General features: G+C 41.7%; 1 protein-coding gene across 2 annotated transcripts in view; it reads right to left on the bottom strand.

Annotated features, from left to right (window-relative positions):
* ttc3 (tetratricopeptide repeat domain 3) overlaps positions 1–15,319 on the bottom strand; it is a 60,804-nt gene extending 45,485 nt beyond the window's left edge. For both annotated transcript variants that reach the window (XM_080528582.1, XM_080528583.1), the window contains exons 1-12: positions 15,245–15,319; positions 15,067–15,109; positions 14,786–14,942; positions 14,597–14,678; positions 14,315–14,368; positions 12,795–12,927; positions 11,451–11,536; positions 7,112–7,206; positions 6,781–6,843; positions 6,613–6,667; positions 6,243–6,432; positions 1,029–1,086 (exon numbers count right to left, since the gene is read on the bottom strand). In XM_080528582.1, coding sequence (XP_080384708.1) covers positions 1,029–1,086; positions 6,243–6,432; positions 6,613–6,667; positions 6,781–6,843; positions 7,112–7,206; positions 11,451–11,536; positions 12,795–12,927; positions 14,315–14,368; positions 14,597–14,678; positions 14,786–14,942; positions 15,067–15,109; positions 15,245–15,310 — 1,082 coding nt within the window. In that variant the 5' untranslated portion in view covers positions 15,311–15,319. The remainder of the gene's footprint in view (positions 1–1,028; positions 1,087–6,242; positions 6,433–6,612; positions 6,668–6,780; positions 6,844–7,111; positions 7,207–11,450; positions 11,537–12,794; positions 12,928–14,314; positions 14,369–14,596; positions 14,679–14,785; positions 14,943–15,066; positions 15,110–15,244) is intronic.
* Between the last annotated feature and the right edge of the window lie 1,310 nt (positions 15,320–16,629).

Raw genomic sequence — 16,629 nt, 5'->3', positions numbered from 1 at the left:
TCAGCGAGGCTTGTTTCGGATCCTCTTTTCCATGTTTCACGTCAGGGTGATGCCTCAATAAGTGGTTCCGTAGATTTGTGGTGTTTCCACTAACTTATTGTTACTGTATACTACAGTATTTTAATAATCATTGATTTTCCAATTATGTTTATTCCTGAATAAAATCTTCCAATCTCCAAAAAGTGAGAAAGCAGTAATGAAGGGCTTTAGTTTCATGGACATTATGGTTTACAATGTGTTTTTTTGTTCCCCAAAATACCCTCATCTATTGCACTATTTTCGTTTGAGTTTTGCACATTTTTATTTTGTATATATATATATATATATATATTATGCAAATAAGCTATTTGAGACAGTCCTGAGGGATATGTGATGTCTTGTTTACCGATAGGCTATGTTTGTAGCCCCTTTATTTACACTGGCTGCAGTAAAGCACGTTAAAAAGCACTTTTTGTCGTGTCTGATTCAGCAAAATGTTGGTCAATGATGTTAATTTATGTTCCAATAAGAAGTACATTCATGTAACTGCTTTGGAGTCAATTCTTAATGTAAACATTGATATGTTTAACAATGCTACATGTTATAGGGTTCCTTGAACCATTTATAGCATTAGTTCTGAGAATCTCTTCATATTCAAGGAAAATTGATATTGTAACTAAATCGAATCGGAATCGAATCGAATCGTGAATCGAATCGGAAGCTGTGAATCGGAATCAAATTGTTTTGGGAAATCAGTGGCGATACCCAGCCCTAATTATTACCACCTTTTACTGTTCCTACATACACATTATTACCACCTTTTACTGTTCGTACATACACGTCATACATACCTTTTACTGTTCCTACATGCACATTATTACCACCTTTTACTGTTCCTACATACACATCATACATACCTTTTACTGTTCCTACATACACATCATTACCACCTTTTACTGTTCCTACATACACATTATTACCACCTTTTACTGTTCCTACATACACGTCATACATACCTTTTACTGTTCCTACATACACATCATACATACCTTTGAGTGTTAAATTTCCTTGTTGTACTTGTAATCGTAGCTTTTTTCTGTCCCCCAACTAAAAATGAATAGACTAAATTAAGTTCGCCTTCAGGACAAACATGACCATCATTACAGAAACATCATGAAACCTGGATTACAAAATGTTTAAATTGATTTCCAATTGAATTATCTAGCCAAATCATACTAAGATGGAGTGATCTCAATAACACAATGGAAGTCATGCACCGTTTACCCACATTAAACCACATTAATACTAGGTAGGTAATGTAGCTTAAACAGTATGTAATGTCAGGGCCTGGGTTTCCCTTAACCGCTAATTACCGGTCTTTGTCCGGTAAAATCTGTTGAAGTCTGACATATTTAAACCTCTTCAGTCTTAATGTCAGGTGAAAATAATTCCCTCTAAGCACAATTTGAATACAATTTGCTCAAATTAAATTGTCACATATTCTGATTCCTTCTATATTAAAAAAGACGACTATATAGTCTATATTTTTATCATTATTATTAATGTGTAGGCTAGCCTATGCGATTAACAAACAGCGGTAATAGCCTGCTTAGCGGCAAGGTTGCCAGATAGGATTGACAATTTACAGCCTAAAAAGTCTATAACCGCTAAATCCAGTAGCCCATTCGGCGGTAACCCGCCCCCTCTGGCAACCCTGTCTCGCAACTGCGTGAGTAGTTTGTGGTTTGCTACAGAGTGAAGGTGCCTTTAGGGCAGGGGTGCCCAATACGTCGACCGGTCGATCGCAAAGGTAGTATGGGTAGATCGCATGGCATTGAACAAAACGGGAAAGAAAAAAAAGAAAAAGAAAAAAAAAAAAGAAAAAGAAAAAAAGAGTTCGCCTATCATCCATCCTCACTATGGCTTTTGCCACTTGATTGACGTACAGGTAAGCCAGTCTGCGATCTGATCTTTTCACCTACACCTAACACGCGGTTCACCACGCATGCGCAGTCAACAGCACCAACTACAAAATACAAAATACCGGCGAGACTAATTACCTAGTTAGGCTTCCAATTTCTACTATTTACTATTTAATACTAAATAAAGGCTATACAAATGAGTGGGGAAGCTGGACCAAGTAAGAAACCAATAACGTACAACTTCCATCCAGAATGGGAGGAGGACTTTTTTACACGATGTGATATTGGAAGTGCGTCTGTCTGATCTGCAGATCTACGATGGCTGTTTCGAAGAAGGGAAATGTGGCAAAAGAGCGAAAACGTACGGCTGCAACGATAGCTTCTTATCGCGTCAGTCACGTTCTTGTTAAACACAAGAAGTCATTCAAAGACGGCGAAATTGTGAAAAAAGTTTCTCGAGGCTGCAGATTGCCTTTTCGATGACAGATCCACAGTGGCTGATGACACCTTGTAGCCTGCCTACGCCTTGCAACCAGCTCCTACAGCCCTGACTATTAGAAACTAGCTGCCTCCTCCCAGTGCCAGGTCTCCCACTAAGGTAGAGAAATGCATTTATTTCCTCCTTTCAAACTAGGGAACTACCTGTTTTGTATCTGGTTTACTTTTCTGTTTGTTGGATCAGTAGTTGGCTATGGTACTGCAGACTGGCTGTCAGTGTGTGAGTGAGAGAAAGTGAGTGTGTGTGTGTGTGTGTGTGTGTGTGTGTGTGTGTAAGAGAGTGAGAGAGAGAGAGGGAGAGAGAGGGGGAGAGAGAGGGAGGGTTTGTGCTATGGCTCCCTATGCAGACTGGCAAATGTGTGTGTGTGTGTGTGTGTGTGTGTGTGTGTGTGTGTGTGTGTGTGTGTGTGTGTGTGTGTGTGTGTGTGAATGTGTGTGAGCGAGAATAGCAAAGAGGGAGGGTTTGTGATGGTCTTCTCCTGTGGCTGTGTGACAGAGAGAGGGAAAGTGTATTGTGAGTTTACTATGCAGGCTGGGAACTGTGTGTGTGTGTGTGTGTGTGTGTGTGTGTGTGTGTGTGTGTGTTTGTAGTACGTGCATGTACGTTTGCGATGTAGAAACTAGACTGGTAGATCTTGGCAGACTGGCTACTTGAAAAGTAGATCTTGGTTCCAAAAAGTGTGAGCACCCCTGCTTTAGGGAGTAGTTGTGAGGGAGAAATTTGTCAATTAATTTTGTTTGACCTAGTCTAAATAAAACGATTGCAGTGACCGGAGTCGAGGTTACTGTTCTGCGTGTTGGATGTGCTAAAGCACAGTGAATGACCACCGAGGGCCGTGAGATGCGGCTAGTTAAGACGCTAGCCATCTCCACCCCGTTCAGTTTGAGCCTGCCGTGCCCGTTCCAGCCCTGAGTCGGGAGATTCAGAGTACAACATCCCCCTGGCTACCTCTTCTACTCCGGGAGTTTCCATTGAACTTTCCTCCTCTACATTCAGTCATCGTCCATCTCCACGTGCGCTACTATCGACAACCTGGGCTACTGGTGCCATTAGATTAGGACTGATTAGATTAGGTTGACAATACCACAGTAATTTGAGTTTATGGATATCAATGTTATATATTTGTGTATGTTTTATCTTATCTGTCTGTATTAAATGTTGTAATTGTTCCACATTTGAGACCTGTCTCCCCCTCTCTCAGTTATTCAGCCGGTGTCCATCATTTTAGTTGAGTTTAATCCATCTACACCTCGTTCCAAATTATTATGCAAATTATATTTTTCTCAGATTTTCCTAAATAGTCGATGCAAATGACAATCAGTATAATTTTCAAGTCATCAACCGTTAGAGTATAATTCAAATTTTATTGAACAAACCTCCCAATGATAACAGTATTTTTTTTTTTAAATAAAAAAACTCAAAATGCACTGTTCCAAATGATTATGCACAACAGAGTTTCGAAACATTTTATAGGTTGTAAAGAACTAAAAATGGTAATTTGATGAATTTAGGGTTAGGAGGTCATATTAGGAGGTCATATTTACTGAAATCAAAAGCTATTTCAAACAAAAACATCTTAACAGGTCAAGTTACATGTTAACATAGGACCCCTTCTTTGATATCACCTTCACAATTCTTGCATCCATTGAACTTGTGAGTTTTTGGACAGTTTCTGCTTGAATTTCTTTGCAGGATGCCAGAATAGCCTCCCAGAGCTGCTGTTTTGATGTGAACTGCCTCCAAAGGTTCTCAATAGGTTTGAGGTCAGGGGAAAATGGGGGCCACACCATGAGTTTCTCTCCTTTTATGCCTATAGCAGCCAATGACACAGAGGTATTCTTTGCAGCATGACAGTGGGCTCAGAAATACATGAAGACTAATTTCCAAAAAGTCTTGTTTACTGATGAGTGCCGTGCAACCCTGGATGGTCCAGATGGATGGAGTAGTGGATGGTTGGTGGATGGCCACCATGTCCCAACAAGGCTGCGACGTCAGCAAGGAGGTGGCGGAGTCATGTTTTGGGCCGGAATCATGGGGAGAGAGCTGGTAGGCCCTTTTAAGGTCCCTGAAGGTGTGAAAATGACCTCGGCAAAGTATGTAGAGTTTCTGACTGACCACTTTCTTCCGTGGTACAAAAAGAAGAACCGTGCCTTCCGTAGCAAAATCATCTTCATGCATGACAATGCACCATGTCATGCTGCAAAGAATACCTCTGTGTCATTGGCTGCTATAGGCATAAAAGGAGAGAAACTCATGGTGTGGCCCCCATCTTCCCCTGACCTCAACCCTATTGAGAACCTTTGGAGCATCCTCAAGCAAAATATATATGAGGGTGGGAGGCAGTTCACATCAAAACAGCAGCTCTGGGAGGCTATTCTGGCATCCTGCAAAGAAATTCAAGCAGAAACTGTCCAAAAACTCACAAGTTCAATGGATGCAAGAATTGTGAAGGTGATATCAAAGAAGGGGTCCTATGTTAACATGTAACTTGACCTGTTAAGATGTTTTTGTTTGAAATAGCTTTTGATTTCAGTAAATATGACCTCCTAATATGACCTCCTAACCCTAAATTCATCAAATTACAATTTTTAGTTCTTTACAACCTATAAAAAAAAATGAAACTCTGTTGTGCATAATAATTTGGAACAGTGCATTTTGAGTTTTTTATTAAAAAAAAAAAATACTGTTATCATTGGGAGGTTTGTTCAATAAAATTTGAATTATACTCTAACGGTTGATGACTTGAAAATTATACTGATTGTCATTTGCATCGACTATTTAGGAAAATCTGAGAAAAATATAATTTGCATAATAATTTGGAACGAGGTGTATAGTGTTGGAGTTTAATTTGTTCTACTAAGGTGAAAAATAGTCCACGGGTGTGTAAACCCCCCACGATACACCCTCCTCATTCTCATACTCCCGAGTCCGAATAAGTATGATTTGACAGGCAGCTAAACTTAATGCCTTCCTAACCAGCGAGACGTGGTTATAGAAATTATGTTGTTTTATTGATGAAAAGGCTAAAACTGGAAAGAGAAAATAGCAAACTCGCATTACTGTCGTGAAACAATGTAACAGACTTCAGTTAACGTAATGTGGAGTCCGTTCATTGATCGATGCAGTCCGTTCAAATGGGCATCAAAAGCTAAACTAGGCATACTTAAAATTATCCTCAAATCCGATTAATGCAATTGAAATAAACATCTTAAAGTGGCTTACAGTCTTAATTCAAAGTAGCAAAGGTGACTAGGCTGCCCAGTTTGGCGCGCGTGCAGCCCTGGACATATGCCATAGTAGCGCATGCGAATCATGAAAGCCTATATTATTATATAGCTCATGTAATCGTATCGGATGAGTAATAGACATTAAATGGCATATATAGGCTACACAACAGCTAATCACCGCGACAAACACCTATATTATATTTTAATATGATGTCCGGGACATTGAAATCTTCCCGGACACGTTGACCGCCACCAATTTTTTTCTAAGGGAAACCCTGGTCAGGGCCAGCTCCCAAACTGACTCAAGGAATGTAGTGGGAGAACAGTGTCCTTGGAGAAGAGAGAAGTCTCTGGGGAGTGGGCGGTATGGAAACATGAGACATCTATGGAATGTGTGAGCATTTGCAACAACCCTTGACATGCGAAACCATAAACAAATTCATAAACATGTCGCCACACTTAAATCATACCCTAAAGTTCTACGGCAGTTCCTTACCACCACAACAGTTTTCCTTGGATCCATGTTAATAAAGTGCACCTCCATAGACAATCTAGGTACTAGAACCCTCCCTACATGATGGTTATGTCCACTGCCGCTCCCTGCACCCAACGTACCTCTGCTAAGGTCCACTTCAATCACTCTGACTGAGTCTTTCAGCTCCGCAGTAAACTTGCCATACTGCTGAACCAGGTCCCTCATGCCCTCAGCGTCCTCCTTACACACACTCTGGGCCCACTGGTTGGACTCCAGGGCCCATCTGTGCTCTCCAATTAAGAAGAGAGCCTCACAGTAACGGTAGTGACCCTGCAGGGCAGACCACAGAATAACACATACAATCATTCAAGGCCGCACATGTTGACATCAGCATTGGACATTGTCCCCCAATTAAAAAGCAAACAAGTTTCAGTTTATCCATCCAACACTGATGTGGAGTTTCTGTTCAGCGGTTACCCTAAGGTCTTCAGACATGGTAGAAATGCTTACTTTGGCCCAAGTTGGGCTTATCAATATGGAACGCTTTCCATCACCGACGGCTTTTCTGCAGAAACAAAAGAAAGCCTTAATTGTTAAAAACAAATGTACATGTTGGGTCTTAAGTCACTTGCTGCCTCTTAGAAAAACAGACATGCTGATCATTGGTTTGGGACTTACAGATATTTTTCACAACGAATATAGCAAAGTGCTCTGTTCCCATAGATAATGTGGTTTTCAGGGCTGTAAAACAAGATAGAATTGTCATCACTGAACAGCGCATCACAAATTGAAAAATGAAATATGTATATCTATGAGAGGTAACACACATCAAGATTAAACTTTAGTAACAGAACACAAAGTTGAGGCCAAGGTTACCATAGAACACCTAAAAGTTTACACTATGATGCCATAAATGTATCTCCTCAACAGTAAAGGCAACCCCTCCCCCCCATCAGTTTAAAAAACCAAACCTGTCTTCCCTAAATCATACTGAGGGAAACCCACTTACTGATATTTGATGGCTTTTGAGTAATGCTTTATGGCAGTATCATATCTCTTCTTCGCAAACTGGTCATTTCCTTTGCTCTTGAACTCTTGACTTTTCTGAAAATATCAGGAAAAAATCTTTAAAAGGCCTATACAGTATGTCTAATTTACAAACATATATAAATAATCATTAAAAGGCCTATACAGTATGTCTAATTAACAAACATATATAAATAATCATTAAAAGGCCTATACAGTATGTCTAATTAAAAAACATATATAAATACTCATTAAAAGGTCTATACAGTATGCCCAATTTACAAACATATATAAATAATCATTAAAAGGCCTATACAGTATGTCTAATTTACGTTACAGCTAGCGAACAGAAGACGAAAAAAAACGTCAGATCAGATATATAAACAGGTTATTTTGATAAACTGGACACATTTTGGGAATATACAGTGGGGAGAACAAGTATTTGATACACTGCTGATTTTGCAGGTTTTCCCACTTAGAAAGAATGTAGAGGTCTGTAATTTTTATCATAGGTACACTTCAACTGTGAGAGACGGAATCTAAAACAAAAATCCAGAATGACTTTTAAATAATTAATTTGCATTTTATTGTATGAAATAAGTATTTGATCACCTACCAACCAGTAATAATTCCGGCTCTCACAGACCTGTTTTTCTTTAAGAAGCCCTCCTATTCTCCACTCATTACCTGTATTAACTGCGCCTGTTTGAACTCGTTACCTTTATAAAAGACACCTCTCCACACACTCAATCAATCAGACCCCAACCTCTACACAATGGGCAAGACCAAAGAGCTTTCTAAGGACATCAGGGACAAAATTGGAGACCTGCACAAGGCTGGGATGGGCTACAGGACAATAGGGAAGCAGCTTGGTGAGAAGGCAACAACTGTTGGCGCAATTATTAGAAAATGGAAGAAATTTAAGATGACGGTCAATCTCCCTCGGTCTGGGGCTCCATGCAAGATCTCACCTCGTGGGGCATCAATGATCATAAGAAAGGTGAGGGATCAGCCCAGAACTACACGGCAGGACCTGGTCAATGACCTGAAGAGAGCTGGGACCACAGTCTCAAAGAAAACTATCAGTAACACACTACGCCGTCAGGGATTAAAATCCTGTAGCGCACGCAAGGTCCCCCTGCTCAAGCCAGCGCATGTCCAGGCCCGTCTGAGGTTTGCCAATGATCATCTGGATGATCCAGAGGAGGAATGGGAGAAGGTCATGTGGTCTGATGAGACCAAAATAGAGCTTTTTGGCATAAACTCCACTCGCCGTGTTTGGAGGAAGAAGAAGGATGAGTACAACCCCAAGAACACCATCCCAACCGTGAAGCATGGAGGTGGAAACATCATTCTTTGGGGATGCTTTTCTGCAAAGGGGACAGGACGAATGCACCGTATTGAGGGGAGGATGGATGGGCCAAGTATCGCGAGATCTTGGCCAATAACCTCCTTCCCTCAGTAAGAGCATTGAAGATGGGTCGTGGCTGGGTCTTCCAGCATGACAACGACCCGAAACACACAGCCAGGGCAACTAAGGAGTGGCTCCGGAAGAAGCATCTCAAGGTCCTGGAGTGGCCTAGCCAGTCTCCAGACCTGAACCCAATAGAAAATCTTTGGAGGGAGCTGAAAGTCCGTGTTGCCCAGCGACAGCCCCGAAACCTGAAGGATCTGGAGAAGATCTGTATGGAGGAGTGGGCCCAAATCCCTGCTGCAGTGTGTGCAAACCTGGTCAAGAACTACAGGAAACGTCTGATCTCTGTAATTGCAAACAAAGGTTTCTTTACCAAATATTAAGCTCTGTTTTTCTGATGTATCAAATACTTATTTCATGCAATAAAATGTAAAATTAATTACTTTAAAATCATACAATTTGATTTTCTGGATTTTTTTTTTTATTCTGTCTCTCACAGTTGAAGTGTACCTATGATAAAAATTACAGACCTCTACATTCTTTCTAAGTGGGAAAACGTGCAAAATCAGCAGTGTATCAAATACTTGTTCTCCCCACTGTATATGGTTACTTTCTCGCCTGAAAACATACTAACCCTAACATTAAAACTTAATAATAATAATACATTTATTTTATAAGGCGCCTTTCATGGCACTCAAGGTCGCCGTACAACAACACATTTAAAAACAGTTACAAAATTCAAAATACATAGAAATATACATTTTAAAACATAGCTAGCAGCAGAGCAGCACGGGAACAGTAAATCAACAGGGATACGCCTGCGTAAACACGTGGGTTTTGAGGTGGGTTTTGAATGAGGAGATTGAATCAATGTTCCTGATGTCGGGGGGGAGGGAGTTCCAGAGGCGAGGGGCTGAGCGGCTGAAGGCTCTAAACCCCATGGTGGACAGACAGGCTGGGGGGACGGTCAGGTTGATGGAGGAGGCAGACCTGAGGGACCGGGTGGGAATGTTGATGTGGAGGAGGTCGGACAGGTATGGAGGGGCGAGGTTATGGATGGACTTGAAAGTATGGAGAAGGATTTTGTAATCGATGCGGTGTTTGATGGGGAGCCAGTGGAGTTGGTGTAGAATGGGGGTGATGTGACTGATGACAGGGGTTCTGGTGACAATACGGGCAGCAGCGTTCTGGACCAGTTGGATCTTGTGGAGCAGTTTGTGGGGGAGACCAAAGAGAAGGGAGTTACAGTAATCTAGGCGGGAAGTGACGAGGGAGTGGACCAGGATTGCGGCGCTGTTGGGAGTGAGTGAAGGGCGGAGGCGGTTGATATTACCATGATGGAAGTAAGCAGACCGGATGGTGTTGTTGACGTGGGAGTGGAATGAAAGGGTGCTGTCGAGGACGACACCCAGACTCTTAACCTGGGGGGAGGGGGAAACCAAGGAGTTGTCTATGTTGAGGGTGAAACTGGGGTGCTTGGTGAGTGTGGATTTGGAGCCAATGAGAATTACCTCTGTTTTATTACTGTTTAGTTTGAGGAAATTTGAAGTGAACCAGGATTTAAGTTCATGTAGACAGGCACAGAGGGAGGAGGGAGGGAGGGTGGAAGTGGGTTTGGAGGAAACGTAGAGCTGGGTGTCGTCCGCATAACAGTGGAAATGGATGTTGTATTTACGGAAAATCAGACCAAGTGGGAGGAGGTAGATGATGAAGAGGATAGGGCCAAGGACAGAGCCCTGGGGAACACCAGAGGAGAGGGGGGACGGATGGGATGTGAATGATTTTAACTGTATAAACTGAGTGCGGCCAGAGAGATAAGAATGGAACCAGTGTAGAGGGGTGTCAGATATACCAATGGAGGCTAAACGGTTAAGGAGGGTGGAGTGCGATATAGTATCGAAAGCGGCGCTCAGATCAAGTAGGATGAGGATGGATATGAGTCCGGAGTCAGCTGCCATCAGGAGGTCATTTGTGATTTTGAGGAGGGCTGTTTCTGTGCTGTGAAGGGGGCGGAAGCCAGACTGGAACTGTTCATAGAGGTTATTGTTAGAGAGATGAGTATGAATCTGTAAAGCCACCACTTTTTCCAGGATTTTTGAAAGAAATGGCAGGTTGGAGATGGGACGGAGGTTATTGAAGATGTTGGGGTCTGAACCAGGTTTCTTCAGAATGAATCAATGTCAACATGTTAACACAATTTAATGACATGTTAACACTTGTAAAGCCAAAATTAGCCAATGGAGGTTTAAAATGGACGATTTCAATTGCCCGCTGCTAGCCGTTGCGAAATGCATTCTGGGAAAAAGGCGGCGAAGCCTGCGCCTTTTTCTAAAAAAAGAAGTCAAGTGTGAACACGGCCTAAAGAGGGAGGGTTCAGGTGTGAATAAAGGCAGGGCCATCACCCTGGTGTGGGTCAACATTGTCATGAGTTTCTAGACGTCAAGACAGGCTAGGGAAAACAAAAGGAGGTGAACTATTCAAATGTATCTGTTGTCTAGCAAATGTCGAATCTTGAGCGGATGAAACCAGTTCTCATTGTCTACCAGACTGGGGTCGTCAATATGTTAATCTGTCCAGACAATCTGAAGTGACTTTTGTGTGTGTTGTCACAGAAGTAAAAATAAATGTCTATATAAATCTTATCAGGCATTATTCCCCTATAGATCAACTAAACTATTGCTAAAAGTTGCAAGCTTCAAGAATCAATGTTATCTTTATTATCCCAGATCACCCCTTTACACTATAGAAATCAGATTTCTAAAATCCTTCCTGGAATCCCACACTTGGATATGTAACACTGTAGGCCTACATGCACTTTGAAAACCAGAGCAGATGTTTGGGTTACTCTACTGTAGACAGTTAACAATGAGTAACTCGGACAACAGAAGCAAGGGCAATGATTCCTCACCTCGCTAGACCACGTTGTCTGACCAGCCACCATCTCCTTCATCGTTCTTTTACTAGAGACTCCCATGGCCTGTGTATAGTGGGCATCTGATGAGAGAAGACAATGTTTAAAAATACATCTTTTATTTAAAGGAGCAGCATGTAGTTTTGCATGTTGCTGCCCCCGCTGGCCACACAGAAAATGTGAAAACATGCATATGCCACGTTGTAAGTAAGTAAAGCTTTATTTATATAGTGCGCTTTCGTACATGAAATGCAACTCAAAACGCTTCACAACAGGATAAAAACATATACAAACATAAAATTAAGAAGAAAAAAAAGGAAAGGGGGGGGTGGGGAGGCACATTTTACACGAGACACAACAGCAGAGGAGGGGTGGGGGAAGGGTTACATCACCCTCTGTAGGAAAGAAAACACCTGTGTGCTGTGGCAACCATGTGCATATCCTTGTCGTCAAACCAAACATGAAATAGGCCCTTGAATGCAGAGAGACACCAGATTTTAGAAAAGGTTTTGTTTTGACAGCACAGCCCTCCTCACTGAACATTCTTCATCACGTTCCTACAAGTAACATTCCTCCAGATCGTCAGGCTACAGGGTTATCACGGCCATTTAGCTCTATCTACCAGATAAACTCTACATACCGGCCCTTTCACCTGGTTCTTGTTTTGTCTAAACATACACCTACCCTGTCGTAAATTCATTGCCTATTACCCAAAACAACAGATGGTTTGTGGGGACAGCGTGGATAAGGCTGTGAGTGTGTTCCTCTCTGAACAAGTTAGTCATGCGTCCCAGAAAGGTTTCACTCCGGAATAGATTCTGTTTAATAAAAGCACAATATTTGACTGTCTCTTCTCCTTTTTCTGGAGCCCAACAGGGGAGAGAAAAAAAAGACTATTTAAACTGAATAGGGTATTATATATAGTATGTATAGTCACCAAATTACAGTTTTATGGGTGGTTCATTAATATACATGGTGGTAGTAGGTGCTATACATGGTGGTAGTAGACCTACTACCACCATGTGGTATTTATATAGCTCCTTTCGTACATTAAAGGCGCTATACATGGCTACACTATGCTCTACTATTGTCACAGTTTTATTGTTGGATGATCGAGGAGGTCCCAAGATCCCAAAGCATTTGACTATATCAATTACGGCTGAGCTCTGTGGCTCAGTTGGTAGAGCAAGGCTCTAACAAAGCTTAAGTTGGAGGTTCCATTCCCACTGGGACCATACATACTGACAAATGTATGCACTCACTGCAATGTAAGTCACTTTGGATAAAAGCATCAGCTAAATGGCCTATATGATGACATGATGGTGTCAGGGCTGCTCTTACACTCAGTGAAGACCACCTGCAAGGCGTTGTAGCAGATCCCTCTGTGGCCCAGCTCCTGGACCCTCTGGCGGATGCGAGGCTCTCCTGTGCGCTCCAGCCAGCACATGGCGTCGTCCAGGACCTCTGCTGCATGCTAGAGAGACCAGAGAGTTAGCATTAGACCTCAGCTGCATGATAGACCACAGAGAGTTAGCATTAGACCTCAGCTACATGCTAGAGACCACAGAGAGTTAGCATTAGACCTCAGCTGCATGCTAGAGACCACAGAGAGTTAGCATTAGACCTCAGCTGCATGCTAGAGACCACAGAGAGTTAGCATTAGACCTCAGCTGCATGATAGAGACCACAGAGAGTTAGCATTAGGACCTCAGCAGATTAGATTAGATTCAACTTAATTGTCATTGCAGAGTACAAGTACCAGACAACGAAATGCAGTTTAGCATCTAACCAGAAGTGCAAATAATGATATAAAAACATGATATAAAACATGACAACTGAGGTATACAGTTATGAGCCATGTACAGTTTGGTATGTACAGATGTATAATTAGAGGCTATATCAAAAAGAGGTATGTGCAATGTGCAAAAATATGGTATGTGCAAAGGTAGTATTTGTAAACTGCAGTAGTACAAAGGGTAAAGAGTGTTCAGATGATGATTAACGCAGGGTAAATGGATCATAGCATTCTCATAGCGTTCAAGTTGAGAAAGACTCAAACACATGACATCCTAATGCCACAACACCACTCCAGTTTCCTTTGCTTGACCATGTACTGTCCATGTGTGGATGAGTGTACATGTACTGTCCATGTGTGGATGAGTGTACATGTACTGTCCATGTGTGGATGAGTGTACATGTACTGTCCATGTGTGGATGAGTGTACATGTACTGTCCATGTGTGGATGAGTGTACATGTACTGTCCATGTGTGGATGAGCCCCCTGAGGCTCTTTAAACCACGCTCCATTCCTCCTCAGACTTCCTAACTAATCAAACGTGTTCTCCTACTTACTCTGACAAACAGGTTTGTTGATACAATGTACTGCACCCTTCAGGAGCCAAACAAACAATGTTTAAGACATCTGTTGCGACTCCTCGGCTTACAGACATGATTGTTAAGAATTAATTGTGCCTTGGGTCTCCTTTAATCATTTCTGTGGGTCATGATTCAGTCCCCAAATGGCCTCCAAACATGGTGTTGTTTTATCTAAGCATTCACCTACCCTGTTGTAAATTAATTGCCTATCATCCAGAACAACAGAGGGTCGGCACCAAGGACAAAGTTGATAAAGCTGTATGTTCTGCCCTGAAAAAGTGAGTTATGCCTTCAGCTGTGTCTGAGAAACATTTGAGAAACTCTATGGGCAGTTGAACATCTCTAGGCTGTATGAATGTTTTCCAAATAGCAAATAGTGGAGCAAGATAAGTTACTCTAGTACATATGAGCAATTCTCAAACAAGTGGTGATACACATACTAGCACTTCCAATGACATGGATTGAATGGCATTCACTTGACTTACCAAGTTGAACTTGTTGCTTATCCAGATCAAATGCCTCATTTGGTCTTCTAATAACTAGAGCAGAAAACAAGTAACATGAGCATTCTGAGACACTTTCGCAGCTGTCCCGGTACAGAGCATTTTGAACTACTGGGATAGTTGGGGAAAAAATCATTATTATGTGAAATTGGGAGTAGGACCCCTGTTAGGCAGGCTGGTTTGAGCATGATAAACCACATCTGAGTAAAGTATAAGATAAGATAAACGACTCAACATTTCATCAAATGTAAATAGATAACTTACAGTTCCTTTGGCCATTGCTCTGAGGGTAGCTTCCAATATCTCTATCTTTCGCACTCTCTTCAGACTCAAGTCACCGCTGATACTAGGAAAGGAGAAAATGGAGCCAATTTGATCTTCCATAGCTATGTAACACGGCAATGGAGAATATGACAAAAGGAATTGAGTAAAAAAAAAAAAAAAAACTCTTACTTTGAGTCTAGGAAGCCCACTTGCACAGCCCAGCGTGTGGTGTGATGGCCCTCTTGGTGCAGGACAATGTGATGCCAAAAGGCACACACATTCATCATTTCAGCTGCCTTCATCTTCACATGGTATGGTATTTTCATCCATCGCTCATAAATAACCTCTGTGACAAAAACAGGCACAGAGTAAGAACAAATTAAATACTCAATCATTTTGATAATTCACTTTGACCAGAAATATACATAATACACAAAACACTAACAGTTTTCACACCACAAATGTCTTACCTGGAGGTTGAAGGGCGATAAATGGATTGTTTTTGGCATAGATCTAATGGGGAGAACTTGATTAGCTGGTTTATAAACACCTGACATACAGCTGCATAATTGATACACATGTATGTTACATTACTTAACTAAGTTTGTAAGGACACGTCATAGCAAAAACTTGCTTTGTAGTACTTACGAGTTTCGCCCCGAGACTAATGTCGTCGGTGTCCGTCAGCTCCGGACCAGAGTCAGAGTCAGACATTTTGAGGAAGTCTGCAACAACATACGCAGACAGACAATTAGCTAGATATCTAATGTGAATTGTTATCAAGTACCCAACTAGCTAATAAGTTATCTAACTACCTGTATAGCTAACTTGAAGTGAATCTAATCTAATCTTGAGCGCAGTTGGGAGCATTCTGAGGCACGGCAATTTACGCTAGCCAAGTTATACAGGAACTTCAAGTTATGCAAATATAGAGTCTATGAACAAACTAATAATAAGGTTAGCTAGTGCTAGCTAGCGACTCGCATGTACATTGACAGCCAGCTAGCTAAATTATCTGACTTAGCTCCCACATTTAGCAAATATGGCTCCTGTCCTTTTTTTTGTTATCGTAACATGTTGTTAGGCATTGTGCGACTCCAGCGGGGGCGAACACCTCGTGACGCAGTCCGACCTCACCTAGCTAGATGTTTGTTGAGCTATTTTGTCAGATAGCTCGTTATTGATAAGCGGCTGGTAAATACGCGCGTTTTTGAACGGTGCCTAACGTTACTGTATGCTTGAAAAAACACTAACCTTAGTAAAAAAAACAGCCCAAAATCTAAGGAAATAGGGAACAATGCCTTTACCCACCTGCCTGTTGTATTGACTTCGTCAGACTGAGAAATTAACATTCACTTCCTTTAGCTAGCGAGTAGCAACATGTTCATCTTCTTCTTCTTCTTCTTTTTATTTGATTGGCGGTTGGCAACCAGCTTAAGGTGCATTACCGCCACCTACTGGACTGTGTGGCGCATTACCACCCCCTACCGGACTGTGTGGAACGTTAGCTTGACAGGTGGAAAATTGTAAATGAAATAAATAAACAAAATGGTGGGGAGGGGTAGGGGGAAAAATGTAAATGAAAGAAATAAACAAAATGGTGGGGAGGGGTAGGGTTAAATCCTACCTATCATCCTGTTTCTTTCAGATATTTAATTACCTGGTTATTTACTGTATCTGTGTTTCCAAGTAAGTTCCCTACAGTAAACCTTAACTTAGCTTTCTGAATTGCTGCTTTCAGGAGCTTTCTCTGTTCTTCATATTTTCCACATTCCAGCAGCACATGCTGAACAGATTCCGGGTTATTGCAGTGTGCACAAATGCCGTTTGGGTGTTTTCCTATTCTGTAAAGTGTGTCATTCAACCCAGTATGACCTATCCTGAGCCGGGATATCACTGTCTCTTCTTTCCGGTTCCTGCCCATCCTACTTCCTATTCCTACTTTCTTTTGAATGTTAAACAAATGCCTTCCTGTTTCATTTCTGTTCCAGTTTTCTTGCCATAGTTCCTGCATGTGTTTGTTAATGATTGAT

This window comes from Nansenia antarctica (genome assembly GCF_963989245.1).
Source record: "Nansenia antarctica genome assembly, chromosome: 4".
Taxonomy (NCBI): domain Eukaryota; kingdom Metazoa; phylum Chordata; class Actinopteri; order Argentiniformes; family Microstomatidae; genus Nansenia; species Nansenia antarctica.
This window is presented reverse-complemented; position numbering and strand designations above follow the sequence as displayed.